Source organism: Mus musculus, chromosome 2 (assembly GCF_000001635.26).
Source record: "Mus musculus strain C57BL/6J chromosome 2, GRCm38.p6 C57BL/6J".
In the NCBI taxonomy this organism is placed as follows: Eukaryota; Metazoa; Chordata; class Mammalia; order Rodentia; family Muridae; genus Mus; species Mus musculus.
Genome location: NC_000068.7, coordinates 113348704 through 113374573, shown reverse-complemented (window position 1 = coordinate 113374573; position 25870 = coordinate 113348704). Strand labels below are relative to the sequence as shown.

Genomic DNA, 25870 nt, shown 5'->3' with positions numbered 1-25870 from the left:
GGGAGAATGGAAGGGCCTCGGGCTTCACATGTTGTTTACTTTCCACGACTCCTCTGGGAAATCTGAAAGTCGATGGCTTTGGTAACTCACTGGGTGACTTGGCAGCTCTTTCTCTACACAGAAAACTCAGATGCAGAACATTAACTTAAGTTCTTAGCAAACAAAAGGTATCATGACTTAGGAAGAAACACCTAACACTTGGATGATCCAACTTAGTATCTTAGGAATATAATTAATACAAGACTTACAGACATGGGAATTGCAATGCTTTAAGCCCAGGTTCCCTTGCTAGCGTGAAGGCAGATCTGTTCCACAGCCCCTCCTCTCACTGATGCCTGGATCCACTATTTGGGAGCCCTGCTGTTCCATTCAGCCATATGGTTCTTCCATGCAGCCTCTGCTTAGTTCTCAGCAGGGAGGGTTCTGCTTGTCTTGAGTCTCCACACTGCTAGTTGTTGGGCTCTGACAGCCAGCAACAGACTTCCCTCCATCCCAAGCTCCCTTCTGCACTGAGACAGAGGTATTTTTCCCAGGGGCAGGGATGGCCTGCCCAGATGCTCAACCCAAACTTCTCTCATGATCATCTTCCCATTTTTCTGTGAACTTTTCTATTACCTAAATTGTCCTACAAAGACCCCACAAACCCGTCTGCAACCGTCTGCATGTCTGAATTCTAATTCTAACCTAGTTCCAACCCCCTTTCCTGTAAGGTTCTGGGCCCCATAGAAAGAATCAGGCTTGAAACACTAGAAAATTTATAAGGATGAAAATAACTTGCAAACCTCTCTGTGGGAGTAGGAAACTCTACAATACACTATAAACTGGAGACTGCCTTGCCGGGCCATGCAGAGGAACTCTAGGCAGATGGTGTGCCCTGGCTTCACATTCCATGGCCCACTCAATATGGTTTGAGTTCTATCTAAGAATTACTCAGTGGGTGTCTTGACTCAGACCTACAATACCAGCACAAGAGATTGCTGAATTTGGGGCCAGCATGAGCTACATAGTAGGATTCTATTTTTTTTAAGGTAATTATTTAATAGCACTGATCAGAAAGCAGGTGAAATCCATCAAAGGAACAAACAAAAAATGTTATTACATAATAACAGTTATCAAGCGAAAGAATGTGGGTCCAGAGTGCTAGCCAATGTTCCCATCATTCTCAAAAACACCCTTACTCAGAGAATAGAAACAAATGGGGTAAAACCTATGTCTTCAATAGTCAATATTCAGCTTCATCAATGAGATGAAATGCTTGTAATTCAATTACAGGCTCAAAAGGGTGAGGTGTTTCATGTTGTTGGTTTGGGTTAAGTGTTTTCAGACAGGGTCTCAATATGTAGTCCTGATTGGCCTGTATCTCAGCGATCTACCTGCCTCAACTTCTCAAGTGCTGGGATTAAAGATGTGTGACACCATGGCAGCTTCAAAAGTGTGAGATTTTAGACGCCTCAACCAATGACAATCTGACAGTGTGTGTGTGTGTGTGTGTGTGTGTGTGTGTGTGTGTGTGTGTGTGTGTGTGTGTACTAATTACCTGCCTACCACCCACTTACCAACTACCTAAGAGCAGATCGTTCTACTGAGATGACTTCCTCCAGTTACAATCAAGTCTTTTCTTGGTCTCCATGCTATAGGCAGTTCACCTGCATCATCAAAGTTCCCTTGTGCTGCTCCTCAGGGTCTACTTCACCCTTTGGTGCTCTGGGCCCTGAAGGGCAGACCTTGTAGGCCATAACTGGCAGCTTGATGATCCCCTTACACCTGTCTTTGGCTTTACTTTAGAAAGTCAGGCAAGGGTATTTCATATGCTCTTCTTCTTTTGGTCCCTTCTTCAGCCCCACCCCCCATCATGCCATTCTTTGTCACATAACCCTCCTCAACCCCCAAACCCCCTTCCCAGAAGGGCCTGGAGGTGGGTCTGTTCCTGTGTTGGAACTCTGTTGCATCCAGAAGCCCCACTATATTGCCTTCATGGTTAGATTCTGGATTTTGTGCTATGCTCATCTAATTTTACCATCAAATATACTTCTTTCAGGCATTACCTTCATGGCTCTCCAGATACGTTCCTGTTCGTTGTTTAGTTGTTTGTTTTTGACAAATGCTATATTCTCATTGCTGAGTTTCCTGCTTTACTGGAAGACACAGGAAAAACACAGAAAATGTGCTTCCACTATAATCCTACCCCCACATATACATGACACTCAGTAAAGCATGTTTCTTTGGTTTTTTTTTTCCCTTAAAGAAATAAAATTGCAATTTTTAGATGAAACATAGGTACCGGATTAGCTTTAGTAATTTAAAATAGAGCAGCAACAACAGAGGAACCAACTCTTAAGTATCAACAGATGGGACTACTTGAGAATAGACAGGTTCCGTACAGCAGAAGAAACAATCAGTAGAGCAAACGGTCAGCCTAACGAATGGGAGAAGACCTTTACTAACTACCTTTAAGCAAGGAAATAAATACCTAGAATTCACAAGGAACTGCAGAAATGAAATGCCAATGAAATAAGACTACCATCAACAAATAGGCAGATGAGCTAAATAAACACTTATAGAAAGAAACAGAAGTAGCCAATTACTATTTTAAAAGTGTTAAACATCCCGAGCCCTTGGAAGAATACAAATTGGAACTACTTTGACAAAGCACCTCACCCCAGTCAGAGTGGCTATCATCAATGGGTCTGACAAGAGACTGAGAGGATGTGGAGAGAAAGAAGCCCTTATTCACTGTTGTTGGGGACTAAATACAGCCATTGTGGAAGTCAGCTTTGAGATTTCTCAAAAAATTAAAAATAGAACTACCATATGGTTCATTTATTTTGCTTCTGGGCATTTTTCCAGAGAACTCTATACACCACCACTGAGATATTTACACACCACAGTTATTGATTCACCGCGGCAAGGAACTGGAATCAACCTAGTTGTCCACCAACACATGAATGGAGAGTGAAAATTTGGTCTATGTGGTTGGACTGATGGTTCAGTAGTTAGAGCTTTGTTGTTCTTGTGGAGGACCGTGGGCCAATCCCTAGCACCCATATGGAGCCTGACAACCTCCTGACTGACACATAACTCTAGTTTTAGGGGATCCCAAGCCCTCTTCTGACCTTCATGTGTACCAAGCCCTCAAAGGACGCAAAGACGTACCTACAAGCAAAAATTCATATATATAAAATAAAATCAATCTTAAAAAAGAAAATCTGTAGTGTGTGTGCACACACACATACATATACATACACACACATGAATGCTATTTAGCTCTAAGGAAATATAAAAGGACAAAATTTTCAGGAAAAAGGATTAAATATTAGGGAATGAAGAAAGATTGAATGTAGGTATAAATGAGTGATGAAAGAGGATATAAAATTAATCGTTTTTTCTAGCTCTAATGCTGTCACGGATTTTCCATTTTGGTGATGGATAAATGTATAAAAATACACTGGATTCTGAAAATATAAAAACACAATATGAATCTCTATAGATTCCCTTTCAAGTGGCTACTTTAACTATATAGAAGTTCACTGAGATATATAGCTTAGGGGGGTCTGGCTAATTTTGGTGTGTGATTTCTTTCCTCAAAACGGTGTGGCTATGCTTGTGCCTATAACCCCAGCACTGTGGTGGTCAGAGACAGGAGGATCACTGAGGTTCGCTGGCTGCCAGCCTGGCTCCAGATTCAGTGATAAACCTTGCCTTAAGAGAATAAGGTGGTGCCGGGCGTGGTGGCACATGTGCATGCCTTTAATCCCAGCACTTGGGAGGCAGAGGCAGGCGGATTTCTGAGTTCAAGGTCAGCCTGGTCTACAGAGTGAGTTCCAGGACAGCCAGGGCTATATAGAGAAACCCTGTCTCAAAAAGCCAGAGAGAGAGAGAGAGAGAGAGAGAGAGAGAGAGAGAGAGAGAGAGAGAGAGAGAGAGAGAGAGAGAATAAGGTGGAGAGTGACAGAGCAGAACACTTGATCTTTATTGGCCTCTACATGGGCACAGGCACCCACCTACATGCACAACCACACACATATAAATAAAAATAAGAAACAAAATGGTAAAAATAATGCTTTCGAAATTATAAAAGTTACATGCACCCGCCACATCTAGAGAAACACTGTAAGGATACACAAAGTAGAGAGGTGAAGGAGCTGACACACCCAGTTCTCACACCCTGTTCTCTGGTCTATTCCCCACTGCCTTGCCCTTTGAATGTTAACAGCCTGGCCAATTCTTCTTTACACCTTTCTCTCTGACATTCAAGTCTGTGCAAAAAACACATATTTATGTATGGGAAGAAGACATGTTCATTTTTACAAGAAACAGAGCATTCTATATATTATATTGCAGCTTGTTAGAAATCTATATTAATACTTTAGACAGTTTCATAGTATTACAGAGGAAAAAATGTGTTGCAATTTATTTAAACATGTCTTCGCTCATGAATGTTCAGTTTTTTTTTTTCCCTAGATGTTGCAGAAGTATTAAAAAATTGCTTTAGGGCCAGCAAGATGCTCAGCTGGTAAAGTGCTTGCCATGCAAGCCTGGTGACCTAAAGCCAATCCCATGAGCACACATAAGGAAGGGTACATGCAGAGAACCACAAAGCAGTGTTCCTACGCCTATGTCTGCACATGACCTCCATCACACACAGGCACACAAATAACACTCATAATAATGACAACAAAATTCTAAAGTGCTGCAGTCAGTACCTGTGTGCATGTAATCATTCAGGAACATAACCTCATTTAAGCAAAGTTCTTAAAGGTAGGGTCACTAGGTCATATATGTAATTTTAATGATGAATCTTTGATATCTCTTGTTAACTCAATTATATTCTTTTTATATTCTAGATATAAGAAGTATATGCACTTTCTGAAATCTCTCTACTCTACTTGCAATTATAGGTGACTTTCTGAAGTTAGCTAAATATGTATCTATATCTATTAATATTTGGAACTTTTAAAAAATTTCATCGAATTACATCAAACCTCAATATTTATATGCAAAGAATTTATATCTACTCTATGTAATATAGGCCCAATGACTTGACGGAAGGATTAGATATAGCATACTCTTCCACATGAGTGCCTCTCAACTCTAAAGAAGCTGGCATTAATTACATCTTTTATGAGCACAAGAATAGGTCAAGATACTTTATTCTTGAGGCCTGTGTTTCTATCATACCTCCCTAACTCCAAAGAACAAAAATCCTGTTTGCTAAACAACACAAGCAAGACTAGATATTTCCTCAGTGTGATGAGCCAACTGTCATGTGATGCTTGTGCCATTAAAGGAGCTTATTTTTGGTTAAAGATAAATGAAAACAGGAAGGCAGAAAAGAATCTCAATGCTAAGCTCCCAAAACACTGTTATGTAGGTTCGCACAACTAAAAATCCTTCAAAGTTTTTTTAAGGAAATACATTTCTCAGAGGCTTGGTAATTTTGGAGATACCTCTATTCTCAAAGTAAGGTCCCGTATAACCACTAAGGAGTAGTCACTAGATGGGTCCATGAGAAGAAAAATCTAGATGCTTTTTATATCTAGTGTATGCTCTGCTTGATCATATTGTCAACATGCAAGAAATTCCTTATGCAGTTCACAGGATGAAGAGTTAGAAATTTTAAAGCCAATAGGAGATGGATCAATGGCTTTTCTGATACTTTTATGTTATGTCCTGCACGGTGGCTTCGACATTGGATTTAAGTGCTTGGTCTTGCAAGATGTGGGTTTCACTTTGTACTCAGAATTTACTTGTCTGCAGCTCTAGAGTTGTCCAACTAGAAATGTGTCTTTTGGTCAAAAATAAATGAAAACAGTAAACCTGAAAGTAATGTGAACATTAAACCTCAAGGAGTTAATCTCTTACTTGAGTAATTAAAGAGTATTTTCAATTACCTTACTCTCGTCGCATCAGTGAAAACCCTTGTCGTGATTTCCACAGGAAATGCATGTCCACAGACCGTGAACTCCATCTAGTTAATAGCTAATTTGGGGGAAACATGGGAGTTGGATTGAGATGAAGGACCACTGTAGGGTGACGGTAAATGAGTTACCTCTGAAAAGCTGGCTGCTACTGTCTGAGGCCTCTGCTGAGAATGAGAGGGAGGAAATGTGGAAAGTAAGAGAGAAGCAGCCAGAAAAAAGATAGTCTCTGAACTCACCAGCAGCAGAGTAACTAAAACATGGCAAGGACTCTGGCTACAGAATGGGAAGTTAAAAGAAGAAAGGGGACAAAGAAATATACCATAGATCCAAGGTGCTAGCTAGAGCTCTCCCTTCCTCCATGCTTCTCAAAACAGTGCCAGTAAGATAAATTTTGAGTGTCCTAGGACAAAGTCTAAGAGATGTTAATTACTACAGAAATGAAGGTCTCCAAGGTCTCCTCCTACTCCAACTCTCCTCCCAGTTTCCCTCCTTATGCATAGGAGGTCTCCATGGTAGGGAATCCCTGTGATTTTTAGAATTGGCTCCTAAAAGTGTTACCTAAGATCCCAGTGGAAGATTGGGCCAATGTAAAAAGAATGGTCATGAACAACTGCATAGAGAAGCCACATGGAAAATGTAACTATTTGTTCAACATGTCTCTCAGTGGGTCCATGGTCAATTGCCAACAGAAATCAAAATGTCTTCTTATGTGCTTAGAGACAACTAAGCTTAATCCTTACTAACTTATAAAAGGATGAGGTTTTTATAACATAAGAAACTGAAACAAATGACAAGATAGTCCTAAATTAAGGGACAAAAGTCTTATAAAATACCAAATACATTCAATGTGGAGATTCTGGATGAGGAGTGCATAGAACCCTAGAATTTGATGTAATTTCTAAGTCATTGTTTCCTTTTCTGTTGCTGTAATAAAGCACCCTGACACAAGCAACTTAAGGGAGAAAGGTTCATTTTGGTTCAGAGTCCTTCATGGTTGGGAAGCCGAAGCAGCAGGAACATGAAGGCCGTTCTGCATCCACAATCCAGAAGCAGAGAGCAATGAATGAGCACAGGCTGATTCTCAGCTCACTTTCTCCATTTTATATGGTCCAGTATTCCCTGCCAAGGGAATGGCCCTAACCACAATTATGATAGATCTTCCCACACCAATCAACATACTCAAGATACTATCCACAGGCGTGCTTTGAGGCCCACCTTCCAGGTGAATTTAGACTCTCTCAGGTTGACATTCACACTATCTATAACACAAACGTAGAGTTTAGGGAACAATTCCACACTCTGCTCCCTCCTCTAACTCCACTGAGCTTGCTTTCCTGCTGATTCCAAGAAGCTATCATCCGTGCTCAGAAAGTAGTCTTGTTATTAGAGTTCTGTGCAGTACATGATATAAATTTTACAATTTTGACTTTTATTTTGAGGGATAAAGTGGCAAAATTTTACCAAACTAAGATCAACATATTACATGAAGAGGATGGAAAAGCATTTACCACATTTTCAAAAAACAATCTCCCTACAATGAGAGATGTAGAGAAATTTATAGAATGTCACAAGTTCAAGAAAAACAGAAAGCTTTTAGAAACTCTTATCTTCTAGATCAACATTTTTATCTCAAAATGTTACAAGACTTTTCTATAAATAAAATTCCAATACCCTCTACTCTTAGAGTAGTCTCATGTATCATTTACAAGTTATTTCCTAGCCTAAGACGCTGACCATATGCTGCTGAAAAGCTGATCGCCTGTACAGTGACATATAAAACCTGAAGTGTGGGCACACTGGCTTGGAAAATGCCAAGGGTACGGGATTAGGACTCCTGATTGAACACTCAAAATTATTTTCATGTAAAAAAACTGCACATCATAACAAGCATGCAAGTCATGTGTGAGAAATGGGATTGTTACCTTAGTCCCAGTGACAACCCATACATAAAACATACTTAACATTCAACAGCTGCTCTGTGCTCGTTTGGGTGGCTAAATAGAAAAGGAGATTGGAAGGGAGCCTGAACCAAATTCCTTTTTAAAAAAAAAAAAATTGTGTTTTGTTTACAGAGCTGGCCTTTCATCAAGTCTGGCTGGTCTTGAACTCTCTCTGTAACCCAGGCTGGCCTTCAACAACTCTCTCTGTAACCAAAACTAGTCTTAAACTGGTGATTCTACCACTTCAGCCACCCAACTTCTAGGTTTATAGACATGGACCAACATACCATGCACTCAAGTATATTCGGATTAAATTGAATGCTTCCTTTCTGGTTAAAAAAAAAAAAGTGTCACAAATCATGTCACTTCCAAATGTATTTATAGAAAACAAGACAACCAAAACCTAAGTAGCTACCGACTTGTGAGTAAAAACAGTGTGCCTTTGTGATCCTGCTTAGAGACTCCCGACAATGACATCCAGAGCATCACTAGTAGAATTTAGGTCAATGGGCCAATTACTCAGTGCTACATCAAAGGCAGAGACAAGCTGCCAATTCTCTGACTTGTCCTTTTTGAGTCTCAGCTTTAAGCAATTGTGGGGGCAACTTTAGGTGCCACAAACAAACAAACAAACAAACAAACAAATCTTTAAGCTCGTATAAAGCATTCTAGAAACAGTTTCACTCTTAGTTCTCTGGGTCAATGGCGTCTTTATCGTCACCACACCCGGTTCACAATTCTCAGTTTTCTTGTTACTGACTGAATGACACAGCCCTAGGAGGTTCAGTCCATTGTGAATCAGCCAGTCTCTTAGTAGTGGAAGTGGAACAACAGTTGTTGAATCTCCCATGAACAGATCTAAATAGCTTAAAGAGAGACTAACCTGGTGGCAACTGGTGCTGGGGTGGAGCTGTGATCTTCTCTGGCCCCAAGCCTTTTTCGGAAGCTTCCTCAGACACCAGCCAAGTTTGGCTTGCTCTGAGGGAAGTCGGGCTGGCTCCTTTGGTCTCCGTGACCTTCGTAGTAGATGATGGCTCCAAGGTGTCAGCAGAGGGGAACCCAGAGGAGACGTCGTTCTTTCTACTAGGGTACTCATTAAAAACAACTTCTCCCTCACTAGGCAGTGGTGGGAGCAGAAGGATCCTATGATGCTGCTGTGGACTGGGACACCTTGGAGACAGAGGCGAGGGAACAGGTGACAGCCGTTTGTGTGCGCTGGACTGAGGCGATGAATTATTAAATACCATGCCAAGAGCTGTTGGAACCTGGGGGGTTGGCTTCTTCTCATCGCATTTGGGTTGTGGGGAATCAGGACCTACCGTGTGCGGCAGATCCAGAAGCAAGAATTTATGGCCACTCTGCGGTAGCCCAGCCTTCCTTTGGCTTCGAGTTTCTGGGAAAGTGTGGGTGGCCCTTGTGTTGAGAGAGAAGCCCAACCTTTTCCCCTCTGTAGCTTCGTCTAACTTCTCACTCTCTATCACCTTGCGGAGAACCTTGTTCACAGCGGCCTCGGTGCTGGCTGGTTCTTTGGTAATGGAGGCTCTTTCTGGGGCTGAGGACCGCAATGACTTGATCCCTGGCTGCTCCTCCTCCAGCCTCCCGGAACTATGAGTCTCAGTTTCACCTCCTGGGAGGGTGAGGAAGTCAGCTTTTGGGATAAACTCAGTTTGGGTCTCTGGGCCATAGGCAACCCTTCCCTTGCCGTCATGATGCGCCCTAACTATTCGTTTTACTGGGGCAGATGGTTCCTGAATCTTGGCCACCACTTTGGAAACAGGTTTCTTACTGCAAGTCCTCTCCAATGACTTTGACTTCCGAGTCCTGCTGCTCCACCTCTCTGCCCCTGCATGTTTCCCATGGCTTTCAGACACATTTGGTTGTGGGGGCTCCTGCTGGTGAGAACTCTTGAGCTGCCCTCCCACATCAGCATCTCCTACCTCAGTGGGGCTGCTGTCAGGGGACAGAGGTCCTTCAAGATCAGTGTCCTCTGAGGTTCTCCCAGAGTTTCCGAAGGCCAGGTCTGCATCCGGTGTCCTGAGGATGTTGGCTGGGCAGCTCTCTCTTCTCCGTAGCGAAGAGGTAAGCGTTCCCCGAGGAACTAAATTTCCTCTTTCTTCTAGGAGCCGGAGATTAGGCCGAGCTCGAAAAGAAAGGGAGCTACTGGAACAGACCTGGTCCTTCCCCATCTGAAATGCTGACTCCTGGCAGCCACGCCCTTTCCTCCTGGTTCTCTTCTGCCGGAGCTCCTCCGGGCTCTCTCTCCTCCTGCCAGACCTCCGGGGCTTTTTGTTCTCTTGGGTGCTCCTCCTAATGAGAGAGCTCACAGGGAGTTCTCTGCGCCAGTTGCCAGCACTCTGGAAATACTCATCCCCAGTGGCAAGGATTACTGACAGCTCCTGCAACTTTCCCTCCTGGCTCCCCATTGAAACACCGAGGATGTTGTCTGACCTCAGCAGACTGTCCAGCAGCCTCTCCTTCTCTGCTGTGAGCTTGTATAGCTCTGTCAGGATGTTTTTTGTGGGAGTCTGTTTGAAAAATATGTCGCCTGGATGTTCGTTTGGCTGCTGGCTGAGGCTGGTGATGTCTGGCCCCTCCCTGACTTGGTAGCAGTTATGGAAAGCGTTATTGGATCTGTCTAGAGTTACAGTGCCCTTGTATGAAAATCCTCTGACTTCCCCTTTTGGAAGATAGAAGCTGATATAGCAGAGTTCGGCAATGGGGTTATGCAGCTGGAGGGTGCAGTGAGTGCCTTCCATTATGCCTACCTAATTATTCATGCTGTGGAGATGCTGGTCTGAGGTCAGTTCCAGTCAGGAGGCATGTGATGATGGCTAGGCAGAGCAGGCAGCTGACAGTCCTCTCCCGCAATGAGGCTGCCTGTTAGAGAAACACAGGAAGAAAGCTGCTCGTCTAACAGTGTGTACACATCACAGGCAGACATCAGTCAGAGCATAACTACACTGGTCCTTCCTTTTGCCAGGAGCCTGACTGCGGCTTCTTAGGCTCCTATCCGCCTTGATCAGGAGGTATAGCTAGAGCTAAGAGATAGGAAAGGGCTATCATTGTAGTCCCAGGACAAGTCCCCCTTCTTCACTTGGGAACTCACTATACGGCCTAGAGCCAGTCTGTCTACTTCTTCAGACCACAGTTTCTATTGTTCTATAAAACAGCTATTGAACCTTTCAGGAGTTCTGGGAGAATAGGACTTTGAGAACCTTAGATATTATAGTTGTTTTAATGACGTGTTTGGAATATTATTTTCAAAGATGATAAGCTTTTGTTATCATAAGAAACATTCTAAGGTTTTCTTACTTTAAAGCACAGTGTGATATCTGAAGATCGATGAAGCTTCAGGCCTGCATGTTCTATCAGAAAGTTTTGTACAAAAAAATATGAAGTTTTACATGTAAAAGTTTAAAATTAAGGAAATCAGAAGGCTTACTCAAGTTTTGTCTTGTTTTGAGACAGGTCTTGCTATATAGTGTTGGCTAGCCCGGAACTTGCTATGTAGACTAGGCTGAACTCAAATTTCTGAGGATCTTCCTGCCTTGGCCTCCCTGCTGAGATGAGCAGTGTGCATTATCAAGGCCAGATTGGTTTTGCTTTGTAATATTTTCTCTTTCTACCGGTTTCCTATTTGAAGCCATGTGAAAAGGAGGGACTAATACTGCTGGCTCGCAGGGATTTTTAGTGACTGATTTTTGTCACCTGAGGGGTAAAGACAGCTACTTCTTTATGAGATTTGAAGGGGTCCCAAAATGTCTTCATAACTAACATCTTCATATGCAAATATGGAGCTTAGAACTCCATACTGTAACACGTCATTTCTTAAGTTAATATACCATCCAGCCTTCAAGTTGCTTTCACTTAAAGGAAAGTCCCCTAGGAATAACAAAATAGCAATCATTTAACCACTGGTACAGTTTGTAATTTACTTTCCCCAAGTGTTTTTTTTTTTTCTTCTTCTTCTTCTTAACTTGTTTTAAACTAGAAAAAAGAGTTATGTAAGGGTACACTTTGAGTTCAGACAGGAGGAAGTATGTGTAATGCAACCGCCTTAAGGAAAACATACGAAGCCAAGAGATGGAGTAGTGGGTGGGTGTGAGTGGGTGGGGTCACCTGGTCGAGACAGAAGTGTCAAGAGGATTCAGAGATTACATAATTTTAAATAAGAATATATCTGCTTGTTTGAAAAGCCTACTTCCTTAGAGACAGGGTCCTTATAGATGGGGTTCACAGTCACAGATCCTGTTATTTCTTAGTCATTTAATCGAAGGGCCGTCAGGGCACAAGGCGGAGACACAGAGAAGAGGTGAGAAGTCAACACAGGCCTGGCCCTCTTCACGGCTGCCTACGGTCTGCTCTGCGCTCATTTCACTCGCCACATCTTTAAAGTCTTTCTAAAGTGCTCCCTGTGGGTACATCCTAAGCATCCACGTGTGTGTGGCACAAAGGCTCTGAACAGGCCTGAGAACTCATTTGAGAGGTAATCTTCTAGTTTGTAGTTTACAGCAGCAGTGGGGAGTGGTGGGCGGGTGGGTGCTGTGCATGGTATTGAGCATTCAGCATCAAGAGTTCCCCTTATGAATCCTCAGACACATTGAAGAGAGAGAGCCAGAAGTGCTGTTGTTAATTGTGGGAACAGAAGATTCGCTCCTCTGCCTTCAAGTATCCTCCTCCAGCTCACAGACTTCCCTGGAGGAAGAGAAGTGCCTAGCACAGGTAGAGAAGTGCACTGCAGACTTTTCAGAATCCCTTCCTAGTAGTTCACAGTGCATGGCGTAATTTCAAGTAGGACTATGACTGCCTAGGGCCTCCTCCCGAGGAAGAGTTATACTTACATATACTTATACTTTGAATTCATCATCTCATTTAATCAGCATGGCACCATTTTACAGATGGGGAAAAAAAACCCTGAAGGTCAGAGACATAAGGAAATTATCTATGAGGATTTCCTATAGGAAGCAAATTTAAAAGCCAGATCTGTCCTCCCCACCCACCCCCCATTGATTTGTGGGTAAATCTGTTCTTCTCTACTGCTTCTACTGGTGAACAGAAAACCCGTTTGTTATGTCAATTCAATGTAGCACAATTTCTTCTCCCCCACCCTGTCTCCACCCCATCATCAGGGACTTGGGGGGGGCGCCATGGCTGTGGTGGGGAGGCTCATCATATAGAGCCTCATCCCCTAAGGCTCTCCCAGAAGGCCCCTCCACGATCTCTGACACATACACTCATCTCTAGCTAAGTAAAGCCAGAGTTTTTCCTTACCCTGGCCCAGGGCTCATCTTCGGAGGCCAATGTGAGCCCCTTTTGTTTTCGACTTTGTGTGATTTTTAGAGGCACCTAGATGCCCACCCTCTGGCCTCAGCTTATGTCGTTTTACATCTGAGCTGGAGTCCCCAACTTAGGCTGTGTTTTCTCACCCCTTGAGCAGTGTATCAGCCATTACCCAATAGGCATAGGCTGAACTGTAGCCTATGCCCTGTGTTTTGACTGCAGAACCACAAGAGCAAATGGCCAACAGCCAACAGCCAACAGCACGGGAGAGCAGGCTCCTCCCTCTGGTGAAAGAGCCCACCGGATGAAAAACAATGGATGAGATCTAGTTGCTGAGAAGTTGTAAAAACACACCTAAAACCCTTAAGCCCAAAATGTCCGTGCTTCTTTGTTTAAATGTTTGTTCTTCTCCCTAGCAGGAATACCTGAAACAATGTTCGTGCTTTTTAAACCCAAAATTGTTCTAAAATTTCTCAATTTGTCTAAAATTTATTTTAGGCTTCAAAAAGATCATATTTAATCTACCTCACAGGTCAAACCAACTACATTGATAACCATTATTTAATCTATAATTAACAACCAGTTTCCTTTTACAGACAAACGGTTACTGCCTATTCCAAATACATAGTTAACATGGTATTTTCTTCTCAGCTACCTCAAACTGACAAATTCCAACTTTCCCCTCTGCTTTCCTTAATACAACACAGGTAACTCACCACTTAAAGGATTCCTTCCAGGACTAAGTTCTTCAAACACCTTTGCCTTTTTTCTAGGACAATAACAAGATACCACCAATGTGTTCCCAATCAAACTGGTAAAGGCCTAACATATACATTACCCACCCTATACAGACATCACCCTGCTGGGGGGCTGCTTCCCTGTGATGGTTATTCTACAGGTTTATCTCTACAAAAGGAAAAAAGACAACACTGCCACCACAGGCTGGACAGAGGCGACCTGCCATCTCCTTGGGCCTCCCTGGGGCTGGGAAGCTGCCTTTGTCCAGACACATTATCTGAATGAAGACTTTCAAGACAAGCAGACAGTGAGACCCACAGATAACAGACAGCCTTGAGACCTTCCAGTGACAGATGAACTCTCTTACCAGAGCCTAATGGCTATTGAACTTGGGGAAATTTACATGATAGTAAGGAAAATGTTATGTCTATGGAGATAAATCAAATGTTTAAAACCAGTGTTAATACCCTCACAAAGTCTGTGCAAATTCACCCTCAATTTCAATCCACTGAACAATTAATTAGTTTAATAATCCCTTGTCTTTCTAGCCCCCACCCCTCATTAATCCTCTGGCTTATGTTGTATTAACCCTCTGGCTTATGTTGTGTTCTATTTTAATACTTCCACCCCAGCCCAGCCCATTTTTTTTTACTGCAAATAACATAAGAGACAGTCACTCCAATGATACCTCCCCTTTAAAAAAAAGAAAAGAAAAGAAAAAGAAAAGGGAGGAATTGTGGGGAAAGTGTAGCCATGTCACCAGATAATGACTGGGAAGGCCAAGTGGGTTCAGAAACCCCAGTACCCTCAGACCTGAGATGGGTAGGAATTTCACCTATTCCCAACCTGGGCTCCTGTCCTGGAGCATGTGACCATGACCCCCACAGGAAGATTGTGATCTCTCATCACATAACACAGAGTTCTCCATGCCAGTGAGGCATCTAGATGGACCAGCCCAGGTTTAGCCAATAAGCTTTCCTTCCCACACATTCCTTCCTGCAGAAGGTATTTAATCTCTGGTTCACCTGGAGTAAGTCCTACACACCCATTTTCCATGATGAACAATAAATAAGCAATATAGACAAGTAAGGGGTGTCTTTCTCATTTTCTCATCAAGAACTGTTGTAGCGGGCAGCCTGCGTCATACAGAACTGCCACCTATGTCTCTTGCAGAAGACCTCTACGTTCTAGGACACTTGCTGCCAAGCTAAGCTGGAGTTCCTCTTACCCGCAGCCTGGGGCTCATCTTCCAAGTCCAGTGCAGGTCCCCTTCATTCCTGACTCCAGGTTTCCAGTAGCGATGGAACCCAGGAGTTAGGGAACACTTCTTTTGGCCTCACAGTTTCCACCCCAGACCCTCCAGAATAATGGGAGGGATCTAGAGAGCTCTACTCTCTTGAATACCACCAATAAAGTTCACTACATCCACATACAAAAAAAAAAGTCTGTTCATTCCAATCACAAAACTCAAGCTAAGGTTTAGGAAATTATGATATGAGATTTTATAGCAATAAGTATAATGCAGTGCATGAAGCTACCATCACAAAAAAGTCTTCCTATTATTGTGGTATCTTCATCCTTCATGAAACTTTAGCATAGAGTGTCTTTACCATATTTGTGAGACCCATCTCTGTAGCTGTATTGGTTCTATGTTGACTTTAACATCTGGGAAGAGGGACTCCCAACTGAGAAAATGCTTCCCTACGACTGACCTATAGGCAAGTCTGTAAGGTGTTTCCTTGATTGATGATTGCGACAGGAGAACCTGCCAGCCCACTGTGGGTGGTACCAACCCTGTGTAAGTGGTCCTGATTTGTGTTAAAGTAAGCAAGACAATAAGCAGCACTCTCCCATAGCTTCTGCTTCACTTCCTGCCTCCAGGCTTCTGCCTTGAGTTCCTGCCCTGATTCTTCACTGGCAGAATATGACCTGAGGGTTGGAGGAAGAAATGGACCCTGTCTGCCACACACTGCTTTTGGGATACAGCAATAGACCTCATACCCAAGGCATTATCTGTGATCAAGAAACTCCAAAAATCTTTACCCAGAGTGTGAGTACTCTGAAGCCTCTAAGGCACCGAGCTAAAAGAGGCTTGAAGGCCCAAGGCTCTAGCTGAGAGGATCCATTAGCCAGGAGGACTGTGGCGCTGAGTCATTACATAGATTTTTTTTTCCATTTGAGAAATCAGAGGGAGAAGAGCTCTCTTACAGGAAAGAGGCAAAGTAAAAAGACACAGAGTGTGGAGTGGCATTCAGTGTCCCAGCACTGCCCTCTATGCCGGGCTATTCAGGCAGCATCTCCTCACTTTGCTTTGACTCAAACACAGCAGCTCTGTAGGAACCACACACTGGATTATATATCTTAATTTGGTCTATGAAGTGGCTTTCTCTGGTTGTGCTCAGTGTCAAAGCACTTTGTATCCCCAGGGACTCTCATGCCTCCCATTTCCTCTTACTAACTCCCAGGCTGACGTTTTCTCTGTGACAACACTGTGTGCTGATTTATTCCCTGACCTGTTTTCCAATAGCAAGTAGGTGACATCACTCTGCTCCAGATGGAAATATCTGCTGTGCCTCCTCACAATGAGAAATGATGGCCTTTTAGGAGATGCTATCCCACGTTCATAATGTATTTCACAAAATACCCAAAATAAGTTCAAAGAATTAGTTGCAGTCATCCTGTCTGCTGATCTTACATTTCCTAATTGATTTTGGCCCTAAAAGACAATACAAAGCTTTCTTTGGTTAGCCACTAGCACAGTCGTGACCTGGGACTCCATCTGGGCCCAATATTGCAGAAACTGATTTTCCATAATTTCCATTATTGAACTTTAAAAGTTTCACTTGTTTCCAATCAGGTTCATGCTGCACTCTTCATACCATTCTAGCCACCAGACAACAGACTTGTATGAATTCAGTTAATAAGTTCCTCTGCAGTTCAGACTTGGACTTGGACTTTGAGAAACAATCAGAGCAGACTGCAGAGAGAAATAAAGAGCAGTCAGTGTGTTTATTACCTGGCTCCCTCCCTGCTAGGGTGAGATGTGCTGTGGGCATACACTCTATCAGAGACCACACCTCCTCTTGGGAACCAGTCACTGCCCTAGACATAGATCCTTTCTCTAGGAACCAGCTATTGCTCCTTCCCAATGCGTATTCAAGTCTAAATTGTTTAATTCTCCTTGTGATCTTGGACAAATCCATGCCTCTCGGCCCCTTTCCCATCTACCCCTGGCATTCAGTGCAGTGCTACTGTTTTGCACTTTGCTTAATTCCTCAAACAGGAAATATAAACATGACGGGAGACAATCCTCCTGGATTTTCTTTCATTTGAAGAAAACGTTCTTGTTTTTGTTGTTAACATACACATTGTAAAAGTAGGACTAAGAGTGATTTTAAAACTCACTAGAAATAAAATCAGAAAGAGACCCAACCCATAAGAAAAAATATGCAGAAGAGTTAAAAATGTTTGCAGCATACCATGTTTGTAGGATTAGGATAATTTGTCAGGCAGAAGAAAACGTTTCAAGTAGCCCCTAACTAAAAGGTAAGTTTGACAGATAGAGATGAAGAAAATGAATTGCCAAGAATTGGGATCATTACATAAGACAGGAAAACCAACTAAGACATACAATGGGAAAATTCATTGTTTTTCAGATGTCTATCAGGAGAGATTAGTCAAAGAATATAAACTGGGGCTGAACAAGTTTTACAGATAAGCGTGTTGATTGAGTAGTGGTTCTGGAGGCTGGAACCCTAAAACCATGGTGTGACACCTGGTGAGGGCATTCCTACTCCTTATCCAGGAGGATAAGGAGAAACAGAAATCCACTAGCAAATGGAGCTAAACTGGCTTTAAGCCAAACCCACAGGGCTGGGAAGATAGCTCAGAGGTTAAGGGCACAGACTACTCTTCCACATGATCCCAGTTCTATTCCCCACACCCAAGTGGTGGCACACAGCCATCTTTCAAGGAATTGGATGCCCTCTTCTGGCCTCCATAGCATCAGGCAGGCAGGTATGTAGAACTTACAGACATGTAAGCAAAATACTGATACATATAAAATAAATCTTTTAAAAAATTAAAAAATAAACTTACCATAACAAACTTTTTCCAGCAATGACAACACTATTTATTTATGAGAGTGGTGCCTTCACAGCCTGCATACCTACTATTTTCTCCCTTTACAAACACAATGGCACTGGGGACTGGGTCTCTAACACAGGAACTTTAGAGGAAAAAAAAATTAAACCATAGCAAGAGTGATGCCCTGCTGCAGAAATATTTAAATTCAGGTTGTTTGGAAATTAATTCTAACTTCATGGGCAAATTATGCACGAAGTCACTGATGAGTTTTGATCAGGGAAGTATGTTTAGCTCTACATTCAAGGAAGATTAACTTGGCAGATATGTCAGCACAGACTGGAGTAGAAAGAGACTGGCAGGTATTCAAGAATGAGGAGTTAGGGGCATCAAATTCTGAACAGAAGTTGAAAAAGAAAGAAATGGACAAGATTATGAACTGGAAAGTCGTTTTTTCTTTCTTTTTTTCTTTTTCAGTAGAGCAACAGATAGTGCTGTTTTCCTGGGTAGCAGTCTGAAGGCAATGAGAATGGTCAGGAGAGGCACACGAGAAGCAGGTATATAGTCCTGTGTTTGCCATGTTTGTTTCATTTCTCTAAGACACAGGGAACCTAGGAATCTTTTTAAGGTGAAGAGAAGAGGGCAGTAAGAAGGGAGACAGTGAGGGAACAAATGAGAGACAGAAACAAATACGAGACATCAGATAAAGGTAGGACTCACAGACAGGTAGGAGATAGCATGGGTTTCTTGGAGCACAGGGCAAGAGTCATCACTGACAAGAAAGGTTCGTTTCATGCCAGAAGCCTGTAGCTAAGTAAAAGAGAGAGGATGGTGTTACAGGAAGTGCTGAAACTGATACTGTATACTCTCTTTCTTCAGAAAGACACAACTTTTATAATTTTCTCTGCATTACAAGTAGAGAAGCATCAAGCCAGGCTATGTATCTTGTATCGTATATATCTTTCAAACTCCATTTTTACTGTGAAATCACTCACACTCCAAGTTGGGTCTTATTATGCTGGCAAGTATCTACTGCAAATAAAATGGAAGCCAAATTTTGGTCAACTGTATCATCTTAATTTAGGCAAATTCACACTGAGTTATCAAAGCAGGGAGGGAAAGGGTTTGTATTTTGGGGCCATATTCATTGGTTATTTATTTATTTATTTACACATTTATTTCAGAGCCAGCAACCAACCTGCTCAGTTACCCAGATAGGTTTCATGATATGCCCTGAAGAGACCCTCACACACCACAATGAATCTTCTCTATGCTTGTCCTCCTCCACTCCCTCCTGCCTCTTCCTCCAAGTCTCATTACATAAAAAAAAGTATCCGTTTTCCCACATCATCCACATGAGAACATAAAATTTGGAAGCCTCCATATATCAATGGGTCCACATGACTATCTGCTTTATGCCATCTCTATAATGTATGTTATCCATATTGAAGAAATAAACCACTTCTTCATGACTTGAAGTAGAAGTAGCTATGGGATTTAGACTTATTGAATGCTCGAGGCTTTACCACAATGGCGGACCACGTAGTATCTCACAAAGCAAGCTAGATACACTGCAACTCGAATGGAGTAGAAATTTTATCTGTTGTAGAAATTTCCCAGGGCCATGAGACCTAGATCAGAATGTTGGTAATTTCACAATCAAATTGAAGTTTCAAACACAGGAATTTGACAGTATACACTGGTCTAGTGCTTCCTTCTTGTAATGGTGAGAGAACACAAAAGAAAGTGGTAACATCAAATAAAAAGTATTTTCAAATACAAAAAAAAATCATTGAAAGACTATGAAAAGGCTTTCTTTCTCAGTGTTTCCTGTCTCTTCATTATCTTCTTTCCTTTACTTATTTTTGAACATGTAACAGTCCTGTCTTGTCAAATATGCCTTGTTTTTCAAAAGTGCAAGCATTTCTTTTAGATTTGACAGCCTACTCCATGTAGTTCTTATCCCTCACCCTCATGGGAACTTTAAGTTAAAAATAATCACTGCATATGCTAAGAGTAACTTGTGTTTTCAGATTGGAGAGTTTGCTCTTAAGAACAGCTTTGATTAGAACAGATATTTGAGTTCCCCCTTTACAGGGTCAAGGCTTTGGACAGGACCCTCTGAGGGACTCTTGGATTTGTAGCCCTGTATTAGAAGAGAAGGAACGTCGGAGTTCTGGGACAGAGAGTGTCTCAGCCAACTTTCTCCATTCCTTTAGCGTCATCTCTGTCGGAAGAAAGCACTCATTGTTTCATATCTCGTGTGTTTCCATTTTACATAGTCTACATTTATAGATCATTCTAATGTGACAGTTGTACAAAACCCATAAGAAAAGTTGTCCAGTTTGAACTGCTATGTGATTCACACACCTCCCCAGCAATGCAGACAACCATCAACACGGCCACTGTCCTAGTCACCTGTAGAGATGACCTGTATATAATAATTGTGCAACTCAAATGTAGATTTTTAGACTCCCAACAGAGATCCCTCACAACTCCCCAATCCTCAATGATGGGCAACTTTTAAAAGAAAGGAAACAAGAGAAACAAGATATCATCCAAAAAGCAGTATTTATTGTTCAATAGTATTTAACATCAAAGTCCACTCAAAGCGAACATTCTCACAAGGTTTCTCACTCAAGATTTTTTAATTCTTCAGAGAGACTTTTTTTTAAGAATTTCTTTTCTGATAAAATATTCAGCATCTTATAAGAGACTAATTTACAGGTAGTATTTTCATAGGCACACCTGATCTTGTTCTGCTCGTTATTATTCAGGGAGACATTTCTATGCACACTTCACAAAGTGATGTTTACCATGGGAATCAAAAAGAGGTTCCTGGTCATCTTAATCTAGTGTCATTTTATGTAATTCATCATAAGAACTGTAATTTTGAAAACACCCATAACTATATGCATACAGTGATTAAACAAAGGATCTCCCGGGGGTGGGAAGGAACAGGGCGACTCAGTGAGGGAAGCCATGGCCATGAGCTGGGAGCACCCGCACTCCATGCCATTACAGTGGATAACTATCATCTCCACTGCACTCTGCCAAATTTGTTTTTCTTAGTGAACCAATCAAAGGATGGGGAAGTAACATCTGAGGATGAAAAACCAAAATCAAGAAATAGTTGATTTAATAAAAATTAAGTAGAATCACATTTGGCTAGAGGGTAGAAGAGAAGGAGAAGGAAAATAACATTAACCAGTGCCAGGATCTGGGCGGAGTGTATCCCAAGCCTCATGCATCTGTTTCCATGAAAGTATGAGATGAGTATTAGTAATTCTTCAACTGTACCCATGGGAACCCAAATCTGTAAAGCCATTAGTTACAGAGTTGGAGCTTGAATCCCATCTCCTTAAAAAACTTTGTGTGTAGAAGCTATAAAAGACTGCATTTCCTAAAACTTCATTGATACTTTGTATGTCAAGACCTCAAGGGGCTTCTAGCATTTCCACTGAAGGATTATTTTTCCTTCCCTTTGGAAAGAGATTATTAATAGTTTGCTGTGGCTAACCTGTTAACTATGATCTATGTACAACTTGACCAGAATATAAGTTCCATCTAGCAGCAAGAGGAAAGAACATGTAATTAACTCTTCCTTCCTTCCTTCCTTCCTTCCTTCCTTCCTTCCTTCCTTCCTTCCTTCTTTCCTTCCTTCCTTCCTTCCTTCCTTCTTTCCTTCCTTCCTTCCTTCCTTCCTTCTTTCCTTCCTTCCTTCCTTCCTTCCTTCCTTCCTTCCTTCCTTCCTTTCCTTCCTTCCTCCCTCTCTCCTCTTTCTTTTCTCCCTTCCTTCTTTCATTTTAAATATTGACAATTTTGAGAAATTTAATCTTTATGATATAAAATATAATAAGGTAAAACAAAAACTAACACATTGAACACAAAACAAGCAGACATAAGAAAAAAGCCCACCTAAAGGCATAAGGTTCAGAAACCCATTCATTCGTAAATCCCCCAAACACACTAAACTGGAAGACATAATATACATGCAGAGGATGTGGCTCAGGCCTGTGATGCCCCTATCCACGGTGCCCCAATCTTTGTGAGTTCACGAGATGTGATCTTGCTCTTTAGACGTCTTGTTTTCTTGATGTCCTCCATCCACTCTGGCTCTTACACTCTGCCTCCTCTTCCACAGTTCCCTGAACCCTGAGGGGACGGATTTGAAGGAGACACCCTGTTTAGGGCTGAGTGTTCTGTGGAGATATCACATTCTCTGTCTCATGTCTAGCTACCTGTTTCTGCATCTGTCCTCAGTTGCAGCAGAACAAAGTTCTCTGATGATGGCTGAACAAGGTACTGATCTATGAGCTTAGCAGAATGTCATAAGGAGTCATTTTACTGCTACATTAAAAAAAAACCAGCATATGTATGTATGTATGTATGTATGTATATGGGATCTTCTACTGTGTTATGGTTTCATACTTACTACTCAAATGGCCCTCAAATGCTGACTGTCCTCACTCTGTCTTCCCTCCCCTTACCCATTGTCCCTCCCATCCATCCATCTATAACTATCTGTTCCATTTCAGTTTCCTAATAAGATCCATCTGTCCCCTTACTCTATTCCAAACCCTTGTGGTTCTACATATTCTAACTTGGTTATCAGTGATTTAGCAGCTAATATCCACATATAAGCAACTATATACCATATTTGTCTTTCTGGGAAACTTCACTCAGTAAGATTTTTTTTCTAGTTCCATCCATTTACCTGCAAAGTTCATGATTTTTTTCTTCCGTTTTTCTTTTTTAATGGCAGAGTTATATTCCATTGTGTAAATGTACTACATTTTATTTATCTATTCGTCTGTTGAATCTAGGTTCTTTCCAATTTCTGGCTATAAAGAAGATGGCAGGAGTGTCCATGGCTGAGCAAGTTTCTCTGTGGTAAGAAGAAGAAGCATTCTTTGAGTACATAGCTGGATCTTGAGGTAGAATGATGCCCATCTTCCTGAGAAACTGCCACTGTGAGTCCCTTTGTGTCTATATAAATTTGCACTGCCACCAGAAACAAAGGATATCACTGCCACCATGAACTGTCACTTGTTTCATTGATTCAAGCCAGGTTGACAGGTGTAAGATGAAATCTCAAAATAGTTTTGATTGATATTTCTCAGATGGCTAAGGATGCTGAACACTTATTTAAGTGCCTTTCACTCAACTGAGTTTCCTCTTTTGAGAATTCCCTCTTTAGGTCTGCTCCCTATTTTTTTAGTTGAGCTATTTGTCTTCTTTTAAATTCCTATTAAGAATTCTTGTCCTGGAAGTATGCTAGTGCTTATGGTTAAGAGCCCACAGAGGACCTATTCCATGGTGTCCCCAGAAGGGTGAGAAAGTTAAAAACGCCTCAAATTAAGATAATTATGATTAAATAGCAGTGGGATTCTACCAGAGGGGATACAATAAGGAAAGGTCAGAGTACAGCTAGCAGTCCTTAGCAGTCTTAGGGCAGTACTCCTTGTGACCCCGCTGTCTACCTAATAGTCAAAGCCATAAACCTTTGGCAGAAGGTTACACGTTCCAAAGGTTACCTATGAACTATAACTAGTTCTTACCCCTTGACATCAGAGTTCATAAGTATAAACAACCCAATTAAAGATAGCCATAACTGCAATAGGTGCTAAGGCAGATATTTTCTAAGTTACAGAAGCAACAGTCTGACCCAAGTACTTAGAAAGGAAACAGTGTACACATCTTATATCAATAGCACACATCTTTCCAATAAAGTAAGCTGCTTTGCCATTCATTTGCCTCTGTCAGCTTCATGCTGACAATCCTTACAGTTGGACACGTCGCATGGACAGTTCTCTAATGATTCCTTCACATTGCTATGTCCAGCTGTAGAAACACTACCAGACAATTCCTTCAAGCTAGTTTCAGTTCTGATTCTAGATCTTGATAGGAAAACAATTAAAAAAAAACGGGTTGTACTATAGAGAGATTAGAAATTATAACTACCCTAGTAGAAGAGCTAAAGAATAAAGGACATAAATATAGATTTATGAGATTTATTGGCAAAGTCAAGTTTTTGATGTGTATTTTGTAGCCCTAGATAACCCAGTATAGTGACTTCATGTTGCTTTGAGAATTCTATTCAACACACATTAATAAAAGCAGTAAAATATTCTTTGAGAAACAGAAATTAGTTTAATGAAAATATTGCTAAATTAGGGACTGGCATCCTAATCTGACAGAGCAAATAAGCACACGTAATATAGAACTGAGTTTTATGACCAGTGGCTGCTACTTTGATTCCCATTGGGAAACTCTGCTTGCTTGTTCTCCTCCTTTTACTGTGTGCAGGGAATCTTGGGAACAAAAATCCTGCGTGTAGAAAAAAATCTATATTGTCTGTGGTAGTTCTGAGAGACAGACTAGAATGTAACAAATATCTAATAAGTGCGGCAACTAGATATGCCAGAAGAACTCAGAATGAGAGAGAAACTAGACCCCGGGGTCCAGGCTTTACCAAGTGTTTTCTTGGGATGGGCTTTGATTTTAAAAGTTGCAAATGATACGAAATGATACAGTTGCAAATTATTAAGCACCTTTTTTTGCCATCAGATTAAGAAATGACATTCTTTAAAGTGGGCACATACTTTCTGATAAATCAACTTTCCAGCTGAAGGATTGTATGTGGATTAAGAGATCAGGATTTATCAAGGTAATCCTCCCTTCAGGGCCTGACAGTATGAGAAATCAATGTAGCTGCACTGCACAGCTATGTGAACCAAACACATTTATAACCTTCACGTCTTTCCCCTAAAAGACATTTTTTATTTTTGGATCATTAGAATTCTTCGGTAAATAACAGATCCATAATACAAGTAACTTCAGTAACGCAAACTTAAACTCACAAATGGTTGTTAACAGAGGAAAAGTGAATCATGGACCTGCTTGCTTTGCATTTGTTTTCTAATCTTGAGTTTGAAAGGCAGGACCTATTTCCTCAGTTTTTCTTAAGTACTAACTGCCTTCCCAGGCCCAAAGCATCATTAATGTAACAATTATAGTCAGTGCTTCTTCATGCTAGAGTATTTAAATGAAACACAACTCACCAATGTAGTTAAAAACATGATGACTCACAGTACCGGATTAAGGTCACCAACTGTTAGTATAAGACAGCCGTCAATTGGACTTGCAAACTTTATATGCCCCAGTACAGGGAAACCCCAGGACCAAAAAGGGGGAGTGGGTGGGTAGGGGATTGGGGGTGGGTGGGTATAGGGGACTTTTGGGATAGCATTGAAAATGTAAACGAGGAAAATACCTAATAAAAAAATAAATTAAAAAAAAGATACAGCCGTGCATTCTCTAGACGCAATGACTCAAATGTGTTTATATTTAAAGTGCTCATGGATATAACGATTTTATTAAAAAACCAGATGGCGTTACTAAAGTATTTGGGGGGGGGGGTGGGGACACAGATTACAAGCAAACACTAACTTAGTGTTCACTGACGGCGTATTGCAGCCATTGCCTCCAGGCTGAGCGTGACCATCAGAAGCTCTAAGCTGAGCGGCTCTGATGACCTGCATGAGACCCTCATGAGATCTGGTCCAACGTTCCCTCCAGGAAGGAAAACAAGCTCCACATGAGTTCCTCCCCCCCTTTCTAAGTCTTCAGACACTGCTGTATAAGAGATAAACAATGTGTCAGATCCAATGTTGTAACTGCCTTGAGACATTTGTTTTCCTATACGTAACGCAGATAAACTCACTGGTTCACCAAGCTGGACCTGAACGGAATACTTTGTTCTGTTAGTGCCTCCTCTATCTCGAGTGAATGTTTCTGTATCTCCCTCCCCAACAAAGTCCCCCAGTGGATGAAATGGAGGTCATGGACATGGATAGAACCAGTTCAAGTGGAAGAATGGCAAGAAGAAGGAAGACAGAGCACTCC

The 25870-nt window shown here is 41.7% G+C and overlaps 1 protein-coding gene across 4 annotated transcripts in view; it reads right to left on the bottom strand.

Annotated features, from left to right (window-relative positions):
* Positions 1-25870, bottom strand: part of Fmn1 (formin 1) — a 389105-nt gene that overhangs the window by 342195 nt on the left and 21040 nt on the right. For all 4 annotated transcript variants that reach the window (XM_011239295.2, XM_011239294.2, NM_010230.2 and 1 more), the window contains one exon: positions 8745-10738. In XM_011239295.2, the coding sequence (XP_011237597.1) occupies positions 8745-10617 (1873 nt within the window). In that variant the 5' untranslated portion in view covers positions 10618-10738. The remainder of the gene's footprint in view (positions 1-8744; positions 10739-25870) is intronic.